General features: G+C 71.2%; 2 protein-coding genes across 2 annotated transcripts in view; both read right to left on the bottom strand.

The window, feature by feature from the left end:
• Nucleotides 1–352: 352 nt before the first annotated feature.
• On the bottom strand, nt 353–6,730 carry SPAG7 (sperm associated antigen 7). The gene is made up of 7 exons (XM_074983015.1): nt 6,571–6,730; nt 5,726–5,793; nt 5,518–5,606; nt 5,121–5,205; nt 4,455–4,544; nt 3,967–4,123; nt 353–617 (listed from the first exon to the last, which is right to left on the bottom strand). Exons 1-7 carry the CDS (start codon nt 6,659–6,661, stop codon nt 499–501), a joined length of 699 nt encoding a protein of 232 aa, XP_074839116.1. The 5' UTR covers nt 6,662–6,730; the 3' UTR covers nt 353–498.
• Nucleotides 6,731–9,032: 2,302 nt separating this feature from the next.
• The window catches only part of CAMTA2 (calmodulin binding transcription activator 2), a 28,893-nt gene continuing 19,645 nt past the window's right edge, over nt 9,033–18,280 (bottom strand). The window contains 8 exon segments of the mRNA XM_074982900.1: nt 9,033–9,419; nt 12,639–12,713; nt 14,873–15,066; nt 15,886–15,957; nt 16,557–16,733; nt 17,081–17,199; nt 17,202–17,271; nt 17,792–18,235. Coding sequence (XP_074839001.1) covers nt 9,359–9,419; nt 12,639–12,713; nt 14,873–15,066; nt 15,886–15,957; nt 16,557–16,733; nt 17,081–17,199; nt 17,202–17,271; nt 17,792–18,235 — 1,212 coding nt within the window. The 3' untranslated portion in view covers nt 9,033–9,358.

The following is an 18,280-nucleotide window of genomic DNA, read 5'->3' on the forward strand; positions in this document are numbered from 1 at the left end:
GACGGTTTATTGGGCCGGGCAGCTGCCCGTACGGCTCCCCACAGCCCCACACGCCGGGGGCACAAACCCCACCGACCCCCAGGCGCCGCCGCTGGCAGAGGTGGGGGGGGGGGTGCTGCTTCTATTTACAGTTAAATAACTACAAGCTCCTCCCTTGCCCACACCCCTCAGCTCCCAGCCGGGAAAATGGGGTACGGTCGCCCCCCAGGCCCCCTCCTGCCAGGTCGGGGGCAGCGCCCTCTGCTGGGCGAGGGGGTGACTGCAGCCGCCACCAAGACGTAGGGGCCCCCCCATGTGGGGACGGAGGCGGGGGGCTCCCTGCCCCACTCCAGCCAGAAACCGACCCCGGACAACGTAAGACCGGCAGGGTCCCAGTGCTGGGCTGTGGGGGGGCCACACGGAGTCCCCCGAAGCCCCACGCCGGGGTCACACACAGCGCCGGGGCTGCGGGGGCCAGGCCCCGGGATCCCCCCAGCTCAAGGCAGGGCCCCCAACGCACTAAGAGCTTCCGGCTCCCCCCGGCTCCGCGTCCTCGTTCTGCCGCAGCCGCTTCTTGGCCCGAATCTCGTTCATGGCCTCCTCGATGGAACGGGTGTCCCGCTTGTTGGCCGCCGGCACTGCGGGGGAGAGGGGGGTGAACCCAGGAGTCCGGGCCCCGCCCTCCGCCCAGACTCCCCTCCCACACCCGAGAGAGAACCCAGGAGTCCGGGCCCCACCCTCTGCCCCTCCCACACCCGGGAGAGAACCCAGGAGTCTGGGCCCCACCCTCCGCCCGGATGCCCCTCCCACACCCGGGAGAGAACCCAGGAGTCCGGGCTCTGCCCCCGACCGGACGCCCCTCCCACACCCGGGAGAGAACCCAGGAGTCCGGGCTCTGCCCCCGACCGGACTCCCCTCCCACACCCGGGAGAGAACCCAGGAGTCCGGGCCCCGCCCCTGCCCCTGCCCCCTGACCCCAGACCAGCCTCCCTCCCACACCCAGGAGAGAACCCAGGAGTCCGGGCTCTGCCCCCGACCGGACTCCCCTCCCACACCCGGGAGAGAACCCAGGAGTCCGGGCTCCGCCCTCCGACCGGACTCCCCTCCCACACCCAGGAGAGAACCCAGGAGTCCGGGCTCCGCCCTCCGCCCGGACTCCCCTCCCACACCCGGGAGAGAACCCAGGAGTCCGGGCCCCGCCCCTGCCCCTGCCCCCTGACCCCAGACCAGCCTCCCTCCCACACCCAGGAGAGAACCCAGGAGTCCGGGCCCCGCCCCTGTCCCCAGACCAGCCTCCCTCCCCCAGCCGGGAGAGAACCCAGGAGTCCGGGCCGTGTGCGAGGGCGCTCCGGTCCCAGGAGGCAGGCGAGCGCCGGGTGCAGTGACGCGGCGAAGGACGCGCCGGAGGCGGTGGCGTGGTCGGAGCCGCGCCGGGGAGAGGCTTCAGGCAGCTGAGAGAAGCTGCCGGCGCGCAGGGGGGGACACGAGTTTGCCGGGAGACCCGTTCGGCGGCACAGAGCGTCCAGGCAGCGGCCGGGGGCTCACGAACGGGCAAGAACCGGGAGGGGAGACCGGGGCTGCAGCGACCGGGCGACGGCGGATTTCAGGAGTGCGCGCACGGACGGGCAGGGTGCCCGGGGGACGGGGGCGACGGCGGCACAGGGGCGCCAAGGGGGGCAGCCGGCTGGAGCTGGAGCTGGAAGAGGCGGCGCGTGAGGACCGGGAACGCGGGCAGGGGAAGGGGAGCACGCGGCGGGGGCGTGCCGGGCAGCGACGGCAGAGCCGGAACCGCGGCTGGCGGGGCACGGGAGGCGCAGGGAGAAGGGTTTCCACAGGCCCGTTGGCCGCAGGGGGGCGAACGGAGACGGTGCGGGGCCGGTACTGGGTGAGGGAGGGAACCTGGACGCGGGAGAAGCTGAAGGCCAATGATTCCTTCACCTCAGGCTTCACGGACCAAGTCAGCTGCCACACCACGGGGTGAGGCAGGGCCGGAGGGGAGGCCGGAGGGCTGCCCCCGGCGGGGAAGGAACCAGTGCAGAGCTGCTCAGAAACGCAGACGTGCACAAGTCCCCGGGGCTGGATTTAACGCACCCGCGGTCGCGGCCGAGCCTTTGGCCGTTCCCCTTGGCGATCGGGGGAGATGCCGTTTGACCGGAAGAGGGGGAACGCGGTGCCCGGCTTTACAAAAGGCAAGACGGACAATCCAGGGAACTACAGACCCGTCGGCTTCACCGCAATCCCTGGGAAAACCGCGGAGCGCAGCCTCAAGGAATCCGTTCGGAGCCCTTGGAAGAGGGGAGAGGGATCGAAAGTAGCCCACGGGGATTCACCCGGGGCAAGTCCTGCCTGACCCATCTGATCAGCTTCTGTGACGAGGTAACAAGCTCTGTGGACGTGGGGGAGTCGGGGGATGTGACAGCCCCGACTGCAGCCAGGCTTTCGACGCGGCCTCCCCCAACGCTCTCGCCCATAGGCGAAGGAAAGCCGGGTTGGATCCTCGGACTGTAGGATGGACAGAAAGCTGGTCGGGCCCAGCGGTGGTGGCCAATGGCTCAGTGTCTGGACGGCAGGCGGCTTCTGGGGCCGGCGTTATTCAACACCTTTATCGACGATCCGCGTGAGGGGTTGGGTTGTGCCCTCAGCGAGCTTGCGGATGCCACAAAACTCGGGGGAGAGGCAGATTCGCTGGAGGGTGGAGAGAGAATCCAGAGGGACCTGGATAAATTGGAGGACGGGGCCGAAAGAAACCTGACGCGGTTCAACAAGGAGAAGTGCAGAGTCCTGCACCGGGGGCGGAAGAATCCCAAGCGTTGTTACAGGCTGGGGACCGGCTGGCTCAGCAGCAGTACAGCGGAAAGGGACCGAGGGGTTCTGGGGGATGAGAGGCTGGATGTGAGTAAACAGTGGGCCCTTGTCGCCGGGAAGGCTAAGGGCGTATTGGGGGGCGTTAGGAGGAGCATTTCGAGCCGATCTAGAGAAGTCGTTATTACTCTTTATTCAGCACTGGGGAGGCCACATCTGGAATAGTGTGTCCAGTTTTGGGCCCCCCAGTATAAGAAGAATGTGGATTTGCTGGAGCAGGTTCAGCAAAGGGCCACAAAAATGATTCAGGGGCTGGAGCACAAGACCGATGAAGACAGGGTGTGATGGAGAGAGAGAGAGAGAGAGAGAGAGAGTGTGTGTGTGCGGGGGGGGGCTCACACAGGCTGTGGGGGCTCCTGCTGGGGGTAACCTGCCGACCAGGTGACCCCTCTGGGCTGCAGACAAAGGGGGAGGTGGAGCCTGAGGGGTTTGAATTGGAACTGGGAGTTGGGAGCAGTGAGTCTGGGCTGAGGGAGAGAGAGACCAAGGAGGGGGCCAGGCCCCAGCTCTGGGGGCCCCTCGGGGCCTCCTCTCCCCAACATGGATGGGACTGGCTGTCTCTGCCGGCTGTACTGACTCCTCTGTACGATGCTGTGTCCTGTCGGCTAATAAACCCGCTGTTCTCCTGCCGAGTGAGAGACTCTCCTGCCTGCGGACGGGGTGCAGAGCTTGGGGACCCCCGAACCCCGTCACACTCCTGCCTGCAGAGGGGGCAGAGCTTGGGGACCCCCAAGCCCCGTCACAGGAGCGGCTCAGGGCCTTGGGCTCGTTCAGTTTACAGAAGAGACGCCTGAGGGACGGGCGGTTCGAGAGCAGCCCTGAGCTTCCGGAAGGGGGGCTCTGGGGAGGCTGCCCCAGCGGTGGCAGAGCCAGGAGCCATGGGGGGTGCAGGTGGGGTGTTCGGGGGTGCTGAACCCCTGGCACGCGTTCCCGAGGGAGGTGGGGGGATCTCCATCCCTGGCGGTTTCTGCGTCCCGGCCAGGGTGACTTCGGGGGGGTTGATCCTGCCTGGGGCAGGGGCTGGACCTGAGATCCCCTGAGTTCCCTTCCCGCCCCGGCGGCCTATCGCTCCGCCCCTCCCCCCCAAGCGCCGGGAGAGAACCCAGGTGTCCGGGCGCCGCTCACCGCAGCCGTAGGCCTTGTTGACCTCCATGGCGTGCGCGGCGTCCTTGGCCGCCACCTTGCCGATGAGGTGACTGTACTTGTCCTTGTAGTCGGTGTTGGGGCTCACCACGGCCGGGCCCTGCCGCACCTCGAGCTCCGCCTCCTGCTGCGCCAGCTCCTGCGGGGGGCGGCACAGCGCAGGACGCGGCGCTGAGAGGGGGCGGGACACGCCCCAGCCCCGCCCACCCCGGGGCCAGGCCCACCCAGTCATACGCCCCTGCCCAGAGGCTGGTCAGGCGTCAGCCCCGCCCATTGGTTGGGAGGCTCCACCCACTGGCCAGGAGGCTCCGCCCATTGACCCAGGAGACCCCACCCACTTGGAGAATGACACGCCCCCACACTCCTTCCCAGGGACGGCTGGGGCGTGCTGGAGCCCAGCCGCCCGCAGGCTTGTCCACCGGCCATGGGGCAGCGCACAGGCGGGTGCGTGGGTGGGCGCAGGGTGTCACCTTGAGGCGCCGTTTCTCCTCCGCCCGCTGGGGGTCCCACTCCTCACCACAGCGATAGGCCTCAAGCTCCTCGTCCGACGGGGCGAACTCCTGGGGGGCAGGAGAGAGTGAAGCACCCCACAGCCCCCTCCGCCCCCACCCCTGCACCAGTCCCGGAGCCACAGGGGGCCAGGACTCCTGGGGTCTCTCCCCAGCGCTGGGAGGGCAGTGGGGGCTGGTGGTTAGAGCAGGGGGTGGGAGCCAGGACTCCTGGGTTCTCTCCCCGGCGCTGGGAGGGCAGTGGGGGCTGGTGGTTAGAGCAGGGGGTGGGAGCCAGGACTCCTGGGCTCTCTCCCCGGCGCTGGGAGGGCAGTGGGGGCTGGTGGTTAGAGCAGGGGGTGGGAGCCAGGACTCCTGGGTTCTCTCCCCAGCGCTGGGAGGGCAGTGGGGGCTGGTGGTTAGAGCAGGGGGGACCAGGAGCCAGGACTCCTGGGTTCTCTCCCCAGCGCTGGGAGGGCAGTGGGGGCTGGCGGTTAGAGCAGGGGGGGTGGGAGCCAGGACTCCTGGGTTCTCTCCCCGGCGCTGGGAGGGCAGTGGGGGCTGGTGGTCACAGCAGGGTGCCGGGAGCCAGGACTCCTGGGCTCTCTCCCTGGGAGGACAGCTGTGTGGGGGGAGGTCGTTGCTCACCTTCTTAAAGATCATGACGTAGCGACTCTCCTCATCGTCGCCGAAGGAGAACGATGTCAGACCAGCGACTTCCACCACGTCGTGCCTGAAGCAAGAGAAAGAAATAACGTTTACTGACACACCCAGCCCAAGGGGACAGCTGCCATCCCACACAATGGGCCCAAACACCCCTTGCCCGGCGCCGAGATGCGCCCACCTCTGGAGTGGGGTGGCTGGGGACACACGGAGCCCTCGCCCGGCGCTGAGATGCGCCCACCTCTGGGGTGGGGCGGCTGGGGACACGGAGCCCTCGCCCAGCGCCGAGATGCGCCCACCTCTGGGGCAGAGCAGCCAGGGACACAGGGACCCAAAGATTGGCCCTCCCTGCCCCTGCTTGCACCCGGTGCGAGAGGCTCACAGGATGCTGCGTTCAAGCTTGTTCATGGGTTGAAATTTCTTTTTGGTCTGCGCGCTGTCCTGGATGAAATCAGACACCTCCTTCTCCATCTGTAAGGCACAGGGAGGGCAACACTCAGGGGGGCAGAGACGGGGCAGGGCCTGTCCCCTCGAGGGGCGCCAGCTACCCCCCAGCCCAGGTCCCCACCCCGCCTCTGGGGGTCACTCACCCTTTTTCTGAACTCCACTTTCTGCCGCTTCTCCTGCTCCTGCAGCTTCTTCAGACGGGCGGCTTGTTCTGGCAGGCAAGAGAGTCAGCAAGTAACTGTCTGGTGGTTAGAGCAGGGGCCGGGAGCCAGGACTCCTGGGTTCTCTCCCCAGCACTGGGAGGGCAGTGGGGGCTGGTGGTTAGAGCAGGGGGTGGGAGCCAGGACTCCTGGGTTCTCTCCCCGGCGCTGGGAGGGCAGTGGGGGCTGGTGGTTAGAGCAGGGGCTGGGAGCCAGGACTCCTGGGTTCTCTCCCCGGCGCTGGGAGGGCAGTGGGGGCTGGTGGTTAGAGCAGGGGGCAGGAGCCAGGACTCCTGGGTTCTCTCCCCGGCGCTGGGAGGGCAGTGGGGGCTGGTGGGCAGAGCAGGGGGCGGGAGCCAGGACTCCTGGGTTCTCTCCCCGGCGCTGGGAGGGCAGTGGGGGCTGGTGGTTAGAGCAGGGGTGGGAGCCAGGACTCCTGGGTTCTCTCCCTGGCGCTGGGAGGGCAGCGGGGGCTGGTGGTTAGAGCAGGGGCCGGGAGCCAGGACTCCTGGGTTCTCTCCCCGGCACTGGGAGGGCAGCGGGGGCTGGTGGGTAGAGCAGGGGGCGGGGCTGGGAGCCATAGGGCCCAGTGGGCGGGGCCATGGGGCTGTGGGCGGGGCTCTAGACCGGAATGGGCAGGACCAGAAGTTGGTGGGCGTGGCTGAATTCCAAAGACAAGGGCGGGGTCACGCCCCTAGGGGCGGGGCCAGACGCGAGGGGGCGGGGCCGAGCCCGAGGTGGGCGGAGCTGGCTGCGCCCGGCGCCCCGGCCCCCCGGGGTCCCCTGACCTCGCGCGCGGCGCCGCGTCTCCTGGTCGCCCAGCCCCGGCGGCCGCTCCATGGAGCTCAGGATGGAGCCCAGCAAGTCCAGGTCCGCCATGACGCCGCGCTCCGCCCCTTCCGCCGCGTCAGCGGAACCCGGAAGTAATGCGAGGGCGCCCTTCCCTGCGCTCCTCCGGAACCCGGAAGTAGTTCCCATTCGTCATTTCCTGCGCGCCCACGGAACCCGGAAGTGACTGCCTGTCGTGTTTTCCGGTGCGACCGCGCTGCCTTTAAGGGGGCTTGGGCCGGCCCGCGCGCGCTCTCGGCGGGCAGAAAATCCCCCGGTCCGTGGCAGCGGCGGCAGGGCCCCCAAGGGAAAGGAGCGGCGCGATGGGCGGTCCAGTCATTCCGGTGGGTGCGGGGAGGGGGCAATTAAAGGGGAGGTGCGGGGGGCCGTCGGCGGACAAATAACATGCCAGGCCGTTAAAGGGGAGGTGGGCGGGCGGTGCGGGGTTTCCGTCGGAGGAGGAGTATTAGGCCGGGGGGCGGGGACAAGCCCCGTCCCCGCCTTAAAGGGGAGGCGGAGGAAACTCACTGTGGGGGGGGGAGGAGCGACTCAGCCCCTCCCCCTCCCTCTCTCTCCCCCTCCCCCCGGACGCCTGGGTCCCCGCGAGCGCAGCCCGGGGCAGACGGGGCCCCGCCCTGCCGGGGTTCTGAGCATCTCCGGCCCCGCCCCCCGCGGAGCGCCGCAGCCCCCACCCCGCTGGGACCGCCCCCTCTCCGTCCCTCACCCCGCCCATAACTCCGCCCGGAGCCCCGCCCCCTCTCCGAGCCCCGCCCATAACTTCGCCCCGCCCACAGCAGACTGACGTCGTCTCCGATTTTTAATGCAAATTTGTACAAACCAACCCATGCACCGAGCGGGGGGGGGGGGGGGGGGGGGGGGCAGAGAGGGGCCCCAGCGGGGGGCAGATCAGAGAGGGGCCCCAGCGAGGGGCAGGGGGATCAGAGAGGGGCCCCAGTGGGGGGCAGTGAGCAGAGAGGGGCCCAAGCGGGGTGGGGAACAGACAGGGGCCCAGCGGGGGGCAGGAGGCAGAGAAGGGCCCCAGCGGGGGGCAGAAGGCAGAGAGGAGCCCCAGGAGAGGGGGATCAGAGAAGGGCCCTGGGGGGGGCAGGGGGCAGACAGGGGCCCCAGGAGAGGGGGCAGCAAGGGGCCCCAGTGGCGGGGGGATCAGAGAAGGGCCCCGGGGGGGGCAGGGGGCAGACAGGGGCCCCAGGAGAGGGGCAGCAAGGGGCCCCAGTGGCGGGGGGATCAGAGAAGGGCCCCGGGGGGGCAGGGGGCAGACAGGGGCCCCAGGAGAGGGGCAGCAAAGGGCCCCAGTGGCGGGGGGATCAGAGAAGGGCCCGGGGGGGGGCAGGGGGCAGACAGGGGCCCCAGGAGAGGGGGCAGCAAGGGGCCCCAGTGGCGGGGGGATCAGAGAAGGGCCCCGGGGGGGGGCAGGGGGCAGACAGGGGCCCCAGGAGAGGGGGCAGCAAGGGGCCCCAGTGGCGGGGGGATCAGAGAAGGGCCCCGGGGGGGCAGGGGGCAGACAGGGGCCCCAGCAGGGGGCAGGAGGCAGAGAGGGGCCCCAGTGGCGGGGGGATCAGAGAAGGGCCCCAGTGGCAGGAGGCGCCAGACAGGGTCCCCCAGCGGGGGGCGGGGCAGAGAGGGGCCCAGCGGGGGTGTTTCAATGGCTGCTTCAGCCTCAGTTCTGATATGTTACAGTATGTACAGTGGGGGGGCTCAGTATGGGGGAAGTGGGGGACCCCCTGCTGCGGGGGCTGCAACAGACGCACAGCCACCCGGCACGGGGGAGACAACCCACGGCTGCCCCACGGCCAGGGGGCGACAGGCTGAGAGCAGGACGAGGAGCCAAGGGCAGCATCAGATGTGGGGGCTGGGGGGCAGAGTCCCTTTAATAAGAGCCCAGGCTGGGGGGGGAGGGCACAGCTCCATGGGAAGAACAGTTCTCTGGGTCCCCCCCACAACCCTGGAGCAGGCTGAAATTCCCACCTGAACCACCAGCCCCCACAGCACTGGGAGAGAACCCAGGAGTCCTGGCTCCCAGCCCCTGCTCTACCCACCAGCCCCCACTGCCCTCCCAGCACCGGGGAGAGAACCCAGGAGTCCTGCCTCCCACCCCCTGCTCTACTCACCAGCCCCCACTGCCCTCCCAGCACCGGGGAGAGAACCCAGGAGTCCTGGCTCCCGCCCCCTGCTCTACCCACCAGCCCCCACTGCCCTCCCAGCGCTGGGGAGAGAACCCAGGAGTCCTGGCTCCCACCCCCTGCTCTACCCACCAGCCCCCACTGCCCTCCCAGCACCGGGGAGAGAACCCAGGAGTCCTGGCTCCCGCCCCCTGCTCTAACCACCAGCCCCCACTGCCCTCCCAGTGCCGGGGAGAGAACCCAGGAGTCCTGGCTCCCAGCCTGGGTAGGGGGTGGGCCCAACTCTCAGGAGAGGTTAGGGGGCAGGGGAAGGTACTGGGCCGTGGGGACGGGTGGAACACCAGCTCTGACGCCCTCCCCCCCACCCCCCGGCGTCCGTCCTCGGCCCAGCTCTGCCGCAATCAGTTCCTATTGCACTGTCGTTAAGATGGGGGGCCCGGGCCCCCCAGGAGGGTGCATCTGTCGCCGTGGGGCGTTAAGACTCCGTTGTCTCGGTCCAGGAGCACGAGCCGAGGTGGGGGCAGCCGGCCCCGGACTCCTGGGTTCCCAGCGGGGCCGCCGGGGGCCCAGGAGGGACGTCGCCCCCGGCAGGATCAGTGCTGGACGGCTAAGTGGCCAGACCTCGTTTCTGTAAACTTTCCTCTTTGCTCTGCTTGAGCTCCTTCATCCTGGGGGGGTGGGGGCTGCGTTACCTCCCGTCACAGAACCCCTGAGCCTCCCCCGGCGCATCCCTGTGGGGCGGCTGGCACAACCGGGGGGCTGGGGCCCAGCACCTCTCAGCTGTCCCGCCCGGCGCGCTCCTGGGGGTGGGGGGAAGGTGCCCGCTGGCCGGGGGACGGGGCTGGGGGGACAGGGCCCAGCACCTCTCAGCTGTCCCGGCCCGGCGCGCTCCTGGGGGTGGGGGGGAGGTGCCCGCTGGCCTGGGGACGGGGCTGGGGGACAGGGCCCAGCACCTCCCAGCTGTCCCGGCCCGGCGCGCTCCTGGGGGTGGGGGGGAGGTGCCCGCTGGCCGGGGGACGGGACTGGGGGACAGGGCCCAGCACCTCTCAGCTGTCCCGGCCCGGCGCGCTCCTGGGGGTGGGGGGGAGGTGCCCGCTGGCCGGGGGACGGGGCTGGGGGGACAGGGCCCAGCACCTCCCAGCTGTCCCGGCCCGGCGCGCTCCTGGGGGTGGGGGGGAGGTGCCCGCTGGCCTGGGGACGGGGCTGGGGGACAGGGCCCAGCACCTCTCAGCTGTCCCGCCCGGCGCGCTCCTGGGGGTGGGGGGGAGGTGCCCGCTGGCCGGGGGACGGGGCTGGGGGACAGGGCCCAGCACCTCCCAGCTGTCCCACCCGGCGCGCTCCTGGGGGTGGGGGGGAGGTGCCCGCTGGCCGGGGGACGGGACTGGGGGACAGGGCCCAGCACCTCTCAGCTGTCCCGGCCCGGCGCGCTCCTGGGGGTGGGGGGGAGGTGCCCGCTGGCCGGGGGACGGGGCTGGGGGACAGGGCCCAGCACCTCCCAGCTGTCCCGGCCCGGCGCGCTCCTGGGGGTGGGGGGAGGTGCCTGCTGGCCGGGGGACGGGGCTGGGGGGACAGGGCCCAGCACCTCCCAGCTGTCCCGGCCCGGCGCGCTCCTGGGGGTGGGGGGGAGGTGCCCGCTGGCCGGGGGACGGGGCTGTGGGGCTGGGGCCCGGCACCTCCCAGCTGTCCCAGCCCGGCGCGCTCCTGGGGGTGGGGGGAAGGTGCCTGCTGGACGGGGGACGGGGCTGTGGGGCTGGGGCCCGGCACCTCCCAGCTGTCCCGGCCCGGCGCACTCCTGGGGGTGGGGGGAAGGTGCCCGCTGGCCTGGGGACGGGGCTGTGGGGCTGGGGCCAGCACCTCTCAGCTGTCCCGGCCCGGCGCACTCCTGGGGGTGGGGGGGAGGTGCCCGCTGGCCGGGGGACGGGGCTGGGGGGACAGGGCCCAGCACCTCCCAGCTGTCCCGGCCCGGCGCGCTCCTGGGGGTGGGGGGGAGGTGCCCGCTGGCCTGGGGACGGGGCTGGGGGACAGGGCCCAGCACCTCCCAGCTGTCCCGGCCCGGCGCGCTCCTGGGGGTGGGGGGGAGGTGCCCGCTGGCCGGGGGACGGGGCTGGGGGACAGGGCCCAGCACCTCTCAGCTGTCCCGGCCCGGCGCGCTCCTGGGGGTGGGGGGGAGGTGCCCGCTGGCCTGGGGACGGGGCTGGGGGACAGGGCCCAGCACCTCCCAGCTGTCCCGGCCCGGCGCACTCCTGGGGGTGGGGGGGAGGTGCCCGCTGGCCGGGGGACGGGGCTGGGGGGACAGGGCCCAGCACCTCCCAGCTGTCCCGGCCCGGCGCGCTCCTGGGGGTGGGGGGGAGGTGCCCGCTGGCCTGGGGACGGGGCTGGGGGACAGGGCCCAGCACCTCCCAGCTGTCCCGGCCCGGTGCGCTCCTGGGGGTGGGGGGGAGGTGCTCGCTGGCCGGGGGACGGGGCTGGGGGACAGGGCCCAGCACCTCCCAGCTGTCCCGGCCCGGCGCGCTCCTGGGGGTGGGGGGGAGGTGCCCGCTGGCCGGGGGACGGGGCTGGGGGGACAGGGCCCAGCACCTCCCAGCTGTCCCGGCCCGGCGCGCTCCTGGGGGTGGGGGGGAGGTGCCCGCTGGCCTGGGGACGGGGCTGGGGGACAGGGCCCAGCACCTCCCAGCTGTCCCGGCCCGGCGCGCTCCTGGGGGTGGGGGGGAGGTGCCCGCTGGCCGGGGGACGGGGCTGGGGGACAGGGCCCAGCACCTCTCAGCTGTCCCGCCCGGCGCGCTCCTGGGGGTGGGGGGAGGTGCCCGCTGGCCGGGGGACAGGGCTGGGGGACAGGGCCCAGCACCTCTCAGCTGTCCCGCTCGGCGCGCTCCTGGGGGTGGGGGGAAGGTGCCCGCTGGCCTGGGGATGGGGCTGGGGGGACAGGGCCCAGCACCTCCCAGCTGTCCCGCCTGGCGCGCTCCTGGGGGTGGGGGGGAGGTGCCCGCTGGCCTGGGGACGGGGCTGGGGGGCAGGGCCCAGCACCTCTCAGCTGTCCCGCCCGGCGCGCTCCTGGGGGTGGGGGGGAGGTGCCCGCTGGCCTGGGGACGGGGCTGGGGGACAGGGCCCAGCACCTCTCAGCTGTCCCGCCCGGCGCGCTCCTGGGGGTGGGGGGGAGGTGCCCGCTGGCCTGGGGACGGGGCTGGGGGGACAGGGCCCAGCACCTCTCAGCTGTCCCGGCCCGGCGCGCTCCTGGGGGTGGGGGGGAGGTGCCCGCTGGCCTGGGGACGGGGCTGGGGGACAGGGCCCAGCACCTCCCAGCTGTCCCGGCCCGGCGCGCTCCTGGGGGTGGGGGGAGGTGCCCGCTGGCCTGGGGACGGGGCTGGGGGACAGGGCCCAGCACCTCTCAGCTGTCCCGCCCGGCGCGCTCCTGGGGGTGGGGGGGAGGTGCCCGCTGGCCGGGGGACGGGGCTGGGGGGCTGGGCCCAGCACCTCTCAGCTGTCCCGCCCGGCGCGCTCCTGGGGGTGGGGGGGAGGTGCCCGCTGGCCGGGGGACGGGGCTGGGGGACAGGGCCCAGCACCTCTCAGCTGTCCCGGCCCGGCGCGCTCCTGGGGGTGGGGGGAAGGTGCCCGCTGCCCTGGGGAGAACTGGGGTGACTCTCGCGGGCTGGCACGGGGACAGAAGCGCTCTAGGGCTGCTCTGGGCCGGACCGCGGAGACCCCCCAGTCTTGGCTGTCGGTGGCCCTGGCTCTGAGCATCTTGCCCTGGTTTGACCCCCCCCTCCAGGTGGTGCCCCACAACTGCCCCCCTGTAACATCTCCCTCCCCGCCCTCAGCCCCTGCAGGGACCCAGATTCCCACCCCATTGGCCACACCCTGGAGGCCCCCCGGCGCTGGTGCTGACAGACCTGTGCCGGCAGCGACGCAGAAAACGCATGATCTTTCGGGCGGCCTGATCTTGCTTCTTGGTGAGAAACGTGCCCCTGGGGAGAGACGAGGCCCGAAGTCAAGGTGGAGCAAGGCAGCAGCATACACAGGGACCCCTCGCCCGGCGCCGAGATGCGCCCACCTCTGGGGTGGGGCAGATACACAGGGACCCCTCGCCCGGCGCCAAGATGCGCCCACCTCTGGGGTGGGGCAGATACACAGGGACCCCTCGCCCGGTGCCAAGATGCGCCCACCTCTGGGGTGGGGCAGATACACAGGGACCCCTCACCCGGCGCCAAGATGCGCCCACCTCTGGGGTGGGGCAGATACACAGGGACCCCTCGCCCGGTGCCAAGATGCGCCCACCTCTGGGGTGGGGCAGATACACAGGGACCCCTCACCCGGTGCCAAGATGCACCCACCTCTGGGGTGGGGCAGATACACAGGGACCCCTCGCCCGGTGCCAAGATGCGCCCACCTCTGGGGTGGGGCAGATACACAGGGACCCCTCGCCCGGTGCCAAGATGCGCCCACCTCTGGGGTGGGGCAGATACACAGGGACCCCTCGCCCGGTGCCAAGATGCGCCCACCTCTGGGGTGGGGCAGATACACAGGGACCCCTCGCCCGGTGCCAAGATGCGCCCACCTCTGGGGTGGGGCAGATACACAGGGACCCCTCACCCGGTGCCAAGATGCGCCCACCTCTGGGGTGGGGCAGATACACAGGGACCCCTCGCCCGGTGCCAAGATGCGCCCACCTCTGGGGTGGGGCAGATACACAGGGACCCCTCGCCCGGTGCCAAGATGCGCCCACCTCTGGGGTGGGGCAGATACACAGGGACCCCTCGCCCGGTGCCAAGATGCGCCCACCTCTGGGGTGGGGCAGATACACAGGGACCCCTCGCCCGGTGCCAAGATGCGCCCACCTCTGGGGTGGGGCAGATACACAGGGACCCCTCACCCGGTGCCAAGATGCGCCCACCTCTGGGGTGGGGCAGATACACAGGGACCCCTCGCCCGGTGCCGAGATGCGCCCACCTCTGGGGCAGGGCAGCTGGTGACACAGGGACCCCTCGCCCGGTGCCGAGATGCGCCCACCTCTGGGGTGGGGCAGATACACAGGGACCCCTCGCCCGGTGCCAAGATGCGCCCACCTCTGGGGTGGGGCAGATACACAGGGACCCCTCGCCCGGTGCCAAGATGCGCCCACCTCTGGGGTGGGGCAGATACACAGGGACCCCTCGCCCGGTGCCAAGATGCGCCCACCTCTGGGGCAGGGCGCCTGGTGACACAGGGACCCCTCGCCCAGCGCCGAGATGCGCCCACCTCTGGGGCACAGCGGCTGGTGACACAGGGACCCCTCGCCCAGCGCCGAGATGCGCCCACCTCTGGGGCAGGGCGGCTGGTGACACAGGGACCCCTCGCCCAGCGCCGAGATGCGCCCACCTCTGGGGCAGGGCGGCTGGTGACACAGGGACCCCTCGCCCAGCGCCGAGATGCGCCCACCTCTGGGGCAGGGCGGCTGGTGACACAGGGACCCCTCGCCCGGCGCCAAGATGCGCCCACCTCTGGGGCACAGCGGCTGGTGACACAGGGACCCCTCGCCCAGCGCCGAGATGCGCCCACCTCTGGGGCAGGGCGGCTGGTGACACAGGGACCCCTCGCCCAGCGCCGAGATGCGCCCACCTCTGGGGCGGGGCAGCCGGTGATACGCAGAACCCTCACTCAGTGCTAAGATGCTGTGATGGAGTTGTGGGGTGTATGTGAGACTCAGGCTGGATGTGCGTGACAGGCAGAGCAGCTCCCAGCGGCTAAGGATGACCCCTGGGCTGTACCCTAGGCTGGCAGGTAACACCTCTGCCCTGAGCACAGAGCAGGGAGGAGCCGAGCTGGGTTGGAATGGGGGCGGCAGTGAGAAGCTGGGGGGAGAGGGAGCTGGAGGGCAGCCAGCCTGGCGCGGGGGGAAGCTGCACCCCAGAGGGGCCCCCCTCGGGCTCCTCTCCCCAGGACGGGTTGGAATGACTGTCTCTGCCAGCTGTACTGACCCCTCTGTGCTGAGCTGGGCTCTGGCGCCTCATAAACCTCCCGTTCTACCTGCTGGGTGAGAGTCCCTCCTGCCTGCGGCCGGGGGGCAGCGCTTGGGGACCCCGGAACCCCGTCACAGATGCGCCCACCTCTGGGGCGGGGCGCCACTGCCAGGCGTCCAAGCACTCACTTCATCTTCTGCTGCATGGCGGCAGAGGCGCGGTGGCCCTGCTTGAGCTTCTCGTACTCCTTGTAGCTGCGGTAGTACTGCTGGATGAGAACTGCCGCCCGGCGGCTCTGCTGAAACTTCTTCTGCTCGTAATAGCTGCGGAACTTGCTCTGGATCAGGATCGCTGCCTGCGTCATCTTCTTGTACAGGGCATACTGCGGGGAGCGGCCGAGTCAGGGGGGAGCCTGGGCCAGCACCTGCCCCCTCCCAGCGCCGGGAGAGAACCCAGGAGTCCTGGCTCCCGGCCCCCTGCTCTAACCACCAGCCCCCACTGCCCTCCCAGCGCCGGGGAGAGAACCCAGGAGTCCTGGCTCCCGGCCCCCTGCTCTAACCACCAGCCCCCACTGCCCTCCCAGCGCCGGGAGAGAACCCAGGAGTCCTGGCTCCCGGCCCCCTGCTCTAACCACCAGCCCCCACTGCCCTCCCAGCACCAGGGAGAGAACCCAGCAGTCCTGGCTCCCGGCCCCCTGCTCTAACCACCAGCCCCCACTGCCCTCCCAGCGCCGGGGAGAGAACCCAGGAGTCCTGGCTCCCACCCCCTGCTCTAACCACCAGCCCCCACTGCCCTCCCAGCAGTGGGGAGAGAACCCAGGAGTCCTGGCTCCCGGCCCCTGCTCTAACCACCAGCCCCCACTGCCCTCCCAGCGCCAGGGAGAGAACCCAGGAGTCCTGGCTCCCGGCCCCCTGCTCTAACCACCGGCCCCCTGCTCTAACCACCAGCCCCCACTGCCCTCCCAGCGCCGGGGAGAGAACCCAGGAGTCCTGGCTCCTTCCGGCCCCTTGTTACCTTCAGTGCAATCCACGTGAGCTTGCAGGACAGAGAGAAGAGTGTTAATGGGCTGGGGCGGCCCAGCTGAGAGCCCCGCCGGGGCCTGGCCACCACCGGTGAGGGGGACGGAGCACCTGTTCCCCCCGCCCCGGCTGCCCCAGCCTTGTGCCCCGGAAGGGCAGCACGGGCCCCGGCTGGGCTTTACCTGCTTGTACTTCCGGTAGCAACGCTGGATTACGGCAGCCGCCGTCTCCTGCTGCTCCTTCAGCCGGCGGCCCTGTGGGGAGAGGGGCCTTAGGGGCGGCTCCCCCGATGGCAGCGTGGTACGGGGCCAGTTTGTGCGGAGCCTGTTGCTGGGGGATCTTGGTTGCCAGGGGCCAGCACAGCCCAGGATGCTTGTGGCTATGGGGATCCCAGTTGCTAGGCAACAGGGCAAGATGGGACGCCTGTTGCATTGGGGACAGTACAGCACTGGATGCCTGTTGCCATGGGGAAACTACAGCATGGAATGCCTGTTGCTGTGGGGATCCTGGTTCCCAGGGGACACCACAACAGGGGGTCCCTGGAACTAGACGATGATATGGTGTGGGAATGCTGTTGCCAGGGGGCTGCACTGGTTGCCAGGGCTGGTACAATGTGAAATGCCTGTTGTCATGAGATCCTGGTTACCAGGGACAACACAGCATGGGATGCTGTTGCCATGGGGATCCTGGTTACCAGGGACTGCACCACATGGCATGCTGTTGCCATGGGGATCCCGGTTACCGGGGACAGTACAGACCAGGATGCTGTTGCCATGGGGATCCCGGTTACCGGGGTCAGTACAGCCGGTTGCGTGGGCCCTGTTGCCGTGGAAGCGCTGGTTGCCGGGGGCACCTTGTACTTGCGGAAGGCGGTCTGGATGACGCGGGCGGCCTCGTACAGCTCGCGCTGCTCGTGGTCGGACAGCGTCAGCAAGGCGAAGTCGCTCTCCATGCGCCCGTTGGCCGAGGCGTTGAGGAACTCCGCCCAGCCGGCGGCTGTGGGGGGCGGGGGCAGGCGCTCGAGGGGCAGCTCCCCAGAGGGGCTGCCAGGGGGCTCAGGCACAGCCGTGGGGTGGCTGCCGGCCTGGGGAGGAGACGGAGCCCTGTTACCTGGAGCCGGCCGGGCCCTGCCCCACTCCTGCCCCCCAGAACCGGCTCGGCCCTGCCCCACTCCCGCCCCCCAGAGCCGGCTGGGCCCTGCCCCACTCCCGCCCCCCAGAACCGGCCGGGCCCTGCCCCACTCCCGCCCCCCAGAGCCGGCCGGGGCCCTGCCCCACTCCCGCCCCCCAGAGCCGGCCGGGCCCTGCCCCACTCCCGCCCCCCAGAGCCAGCCGGGCCCTGCCCCACTCCTGCCCCTTGGAGCCTGGCCCCCGGTACCTGTGCTGGGGGGGCGCTGGGCACCTGGTCGACGCTCTCCAGGTACCCGGCCAGCCAGGACATGGTCTCGCTCAGCCCCAGGTTCCCGCTTCGCTCCCGCAGCAGCGCCTCAGCCGAGCCGCTGAATCCTCCTGCTTAATGCGCTCCGGTGTCGCCTCAATGATCTGCCGTGCGAGGGCCATCATGTCCACCTGCGGGCACAGACCGGATGCCTGGGTTCACGCCCTGCCACCGCCAGCAGGGGACAGGGCTTGGGGGTCACAGCTGGGGGCAGGACTCCTGGGTTCTCTCCCCAGCGCTGGGAGGACAGTGGGGGCTGGTGGTTAGAGCAGGGGCTGGGGGCAGGACTCCTGGGTTCTCTCCCCAGCGCTGGGAGGACAGTGGGGGCTGGTGGTTAGAGCAGGGGGCGGGAGCCAGGACTCTGGGTTCTCTCCCCGGTGCTGGGAGGGCAGTGGGGGCTGGTGGTTAGAGCAGGGGGTGGGAGCCAGGACTCCTGGGTTCTCTCCCCGGTGCTGGAGGGCAGTGGGGGCTGGTGGTTAGAGCAGGGGTGGGAGCCAGGACTCCTGGGTTCTCTCCTGGAGCTAGGAGGGACAGTGGGGGCTGGGAGCCCGGGCTCCTGAGCTCTCTCCTCTGTGGGGTACCCGCCTCAGTTGCCCCTCATCCCAGCAGGCAGGGCCGGGTGCCCACCACAGCCCACGCCCACCCCGGTACCTGCAGCACGTCGGAGCGGGGCAGGAATTCCTCATTCTCAGCGTTCTCGCCGTCAGGCAGCAGCTCTGGCCCAGGGGGCCCCTGGCACGCGGGGAAGAAGCGGGGCGGGCTGGGGTCTCCCGGCGGCCCAGCCGGGGGGGCCGAGGTCCATGGGGCCGGCAGGCTCCGGGCTGGAGGAGTCGGAGAGCTCAGAGGGGGAGGAGACGCCGCTGGCCGGTGCTGAGCCCGGTGTCGGGGGCTGGCGGAGAGCGGCGAGGCGGGGGGCTGCCCCTCAGGCTCCTGGCGCTGCAGCTCCTCCAGCCGGGCAGCCAGCCCCAGGTGGCCCCGGGCACGAGCCACGGCCAGCGGCAGGCGGCCCAGCGAGTCGGGGATGGCGAGCGCCCGCCCGTTCCAGCGGTACAGCAGCAGCGCAGCCTCCCGGTGGCCCAGGGCGCAGGCCCACATCTGGGGGGCACAGGGGCGGGGTCAGAGGGGGGCGCTGTCCCCGCG

Source organism: Carettochelys insculpta, chromosome 34 (genome assembly GCF_033958435.1).
Source record: "Carettochelys insculpta isolate YL-2023 chromosome 34, ASM3395843v1, whole genome shotgun sequence".
NCBI classification, from domain to species: Eukaryota; Metazoa; Chordata; order Testudines; family Carettochelyidae; genus Carettochelys; species Carettochelys insculpta.

Excerpts from the sequence above, each read along its gene's own strand:
- SPAG7 (XM_074983015.1), bottom strand. The coding sequence starts at position 6,661 with ATGGCGGACCTGGACTTGCTGGGCTCCATCCTGAGCTCCATGGAGCGG. Across the intron at positions 5,794-6,570 it reads GACGCGGCGCCGCGCGCGAG|AACAAGCCGCCCGTCTGAAG; the intron begins GTCAGGGGACCC and ends CTTGCCTGCCAG. Across the intron at positions 4,124-4,454 it reads AGGAGAAACGGCGCCTCAAG|GAGCTGGCGCAGCAGGAGGC; the intron begins GTGACACCCTGC and ends CGCCCCCCGCAG.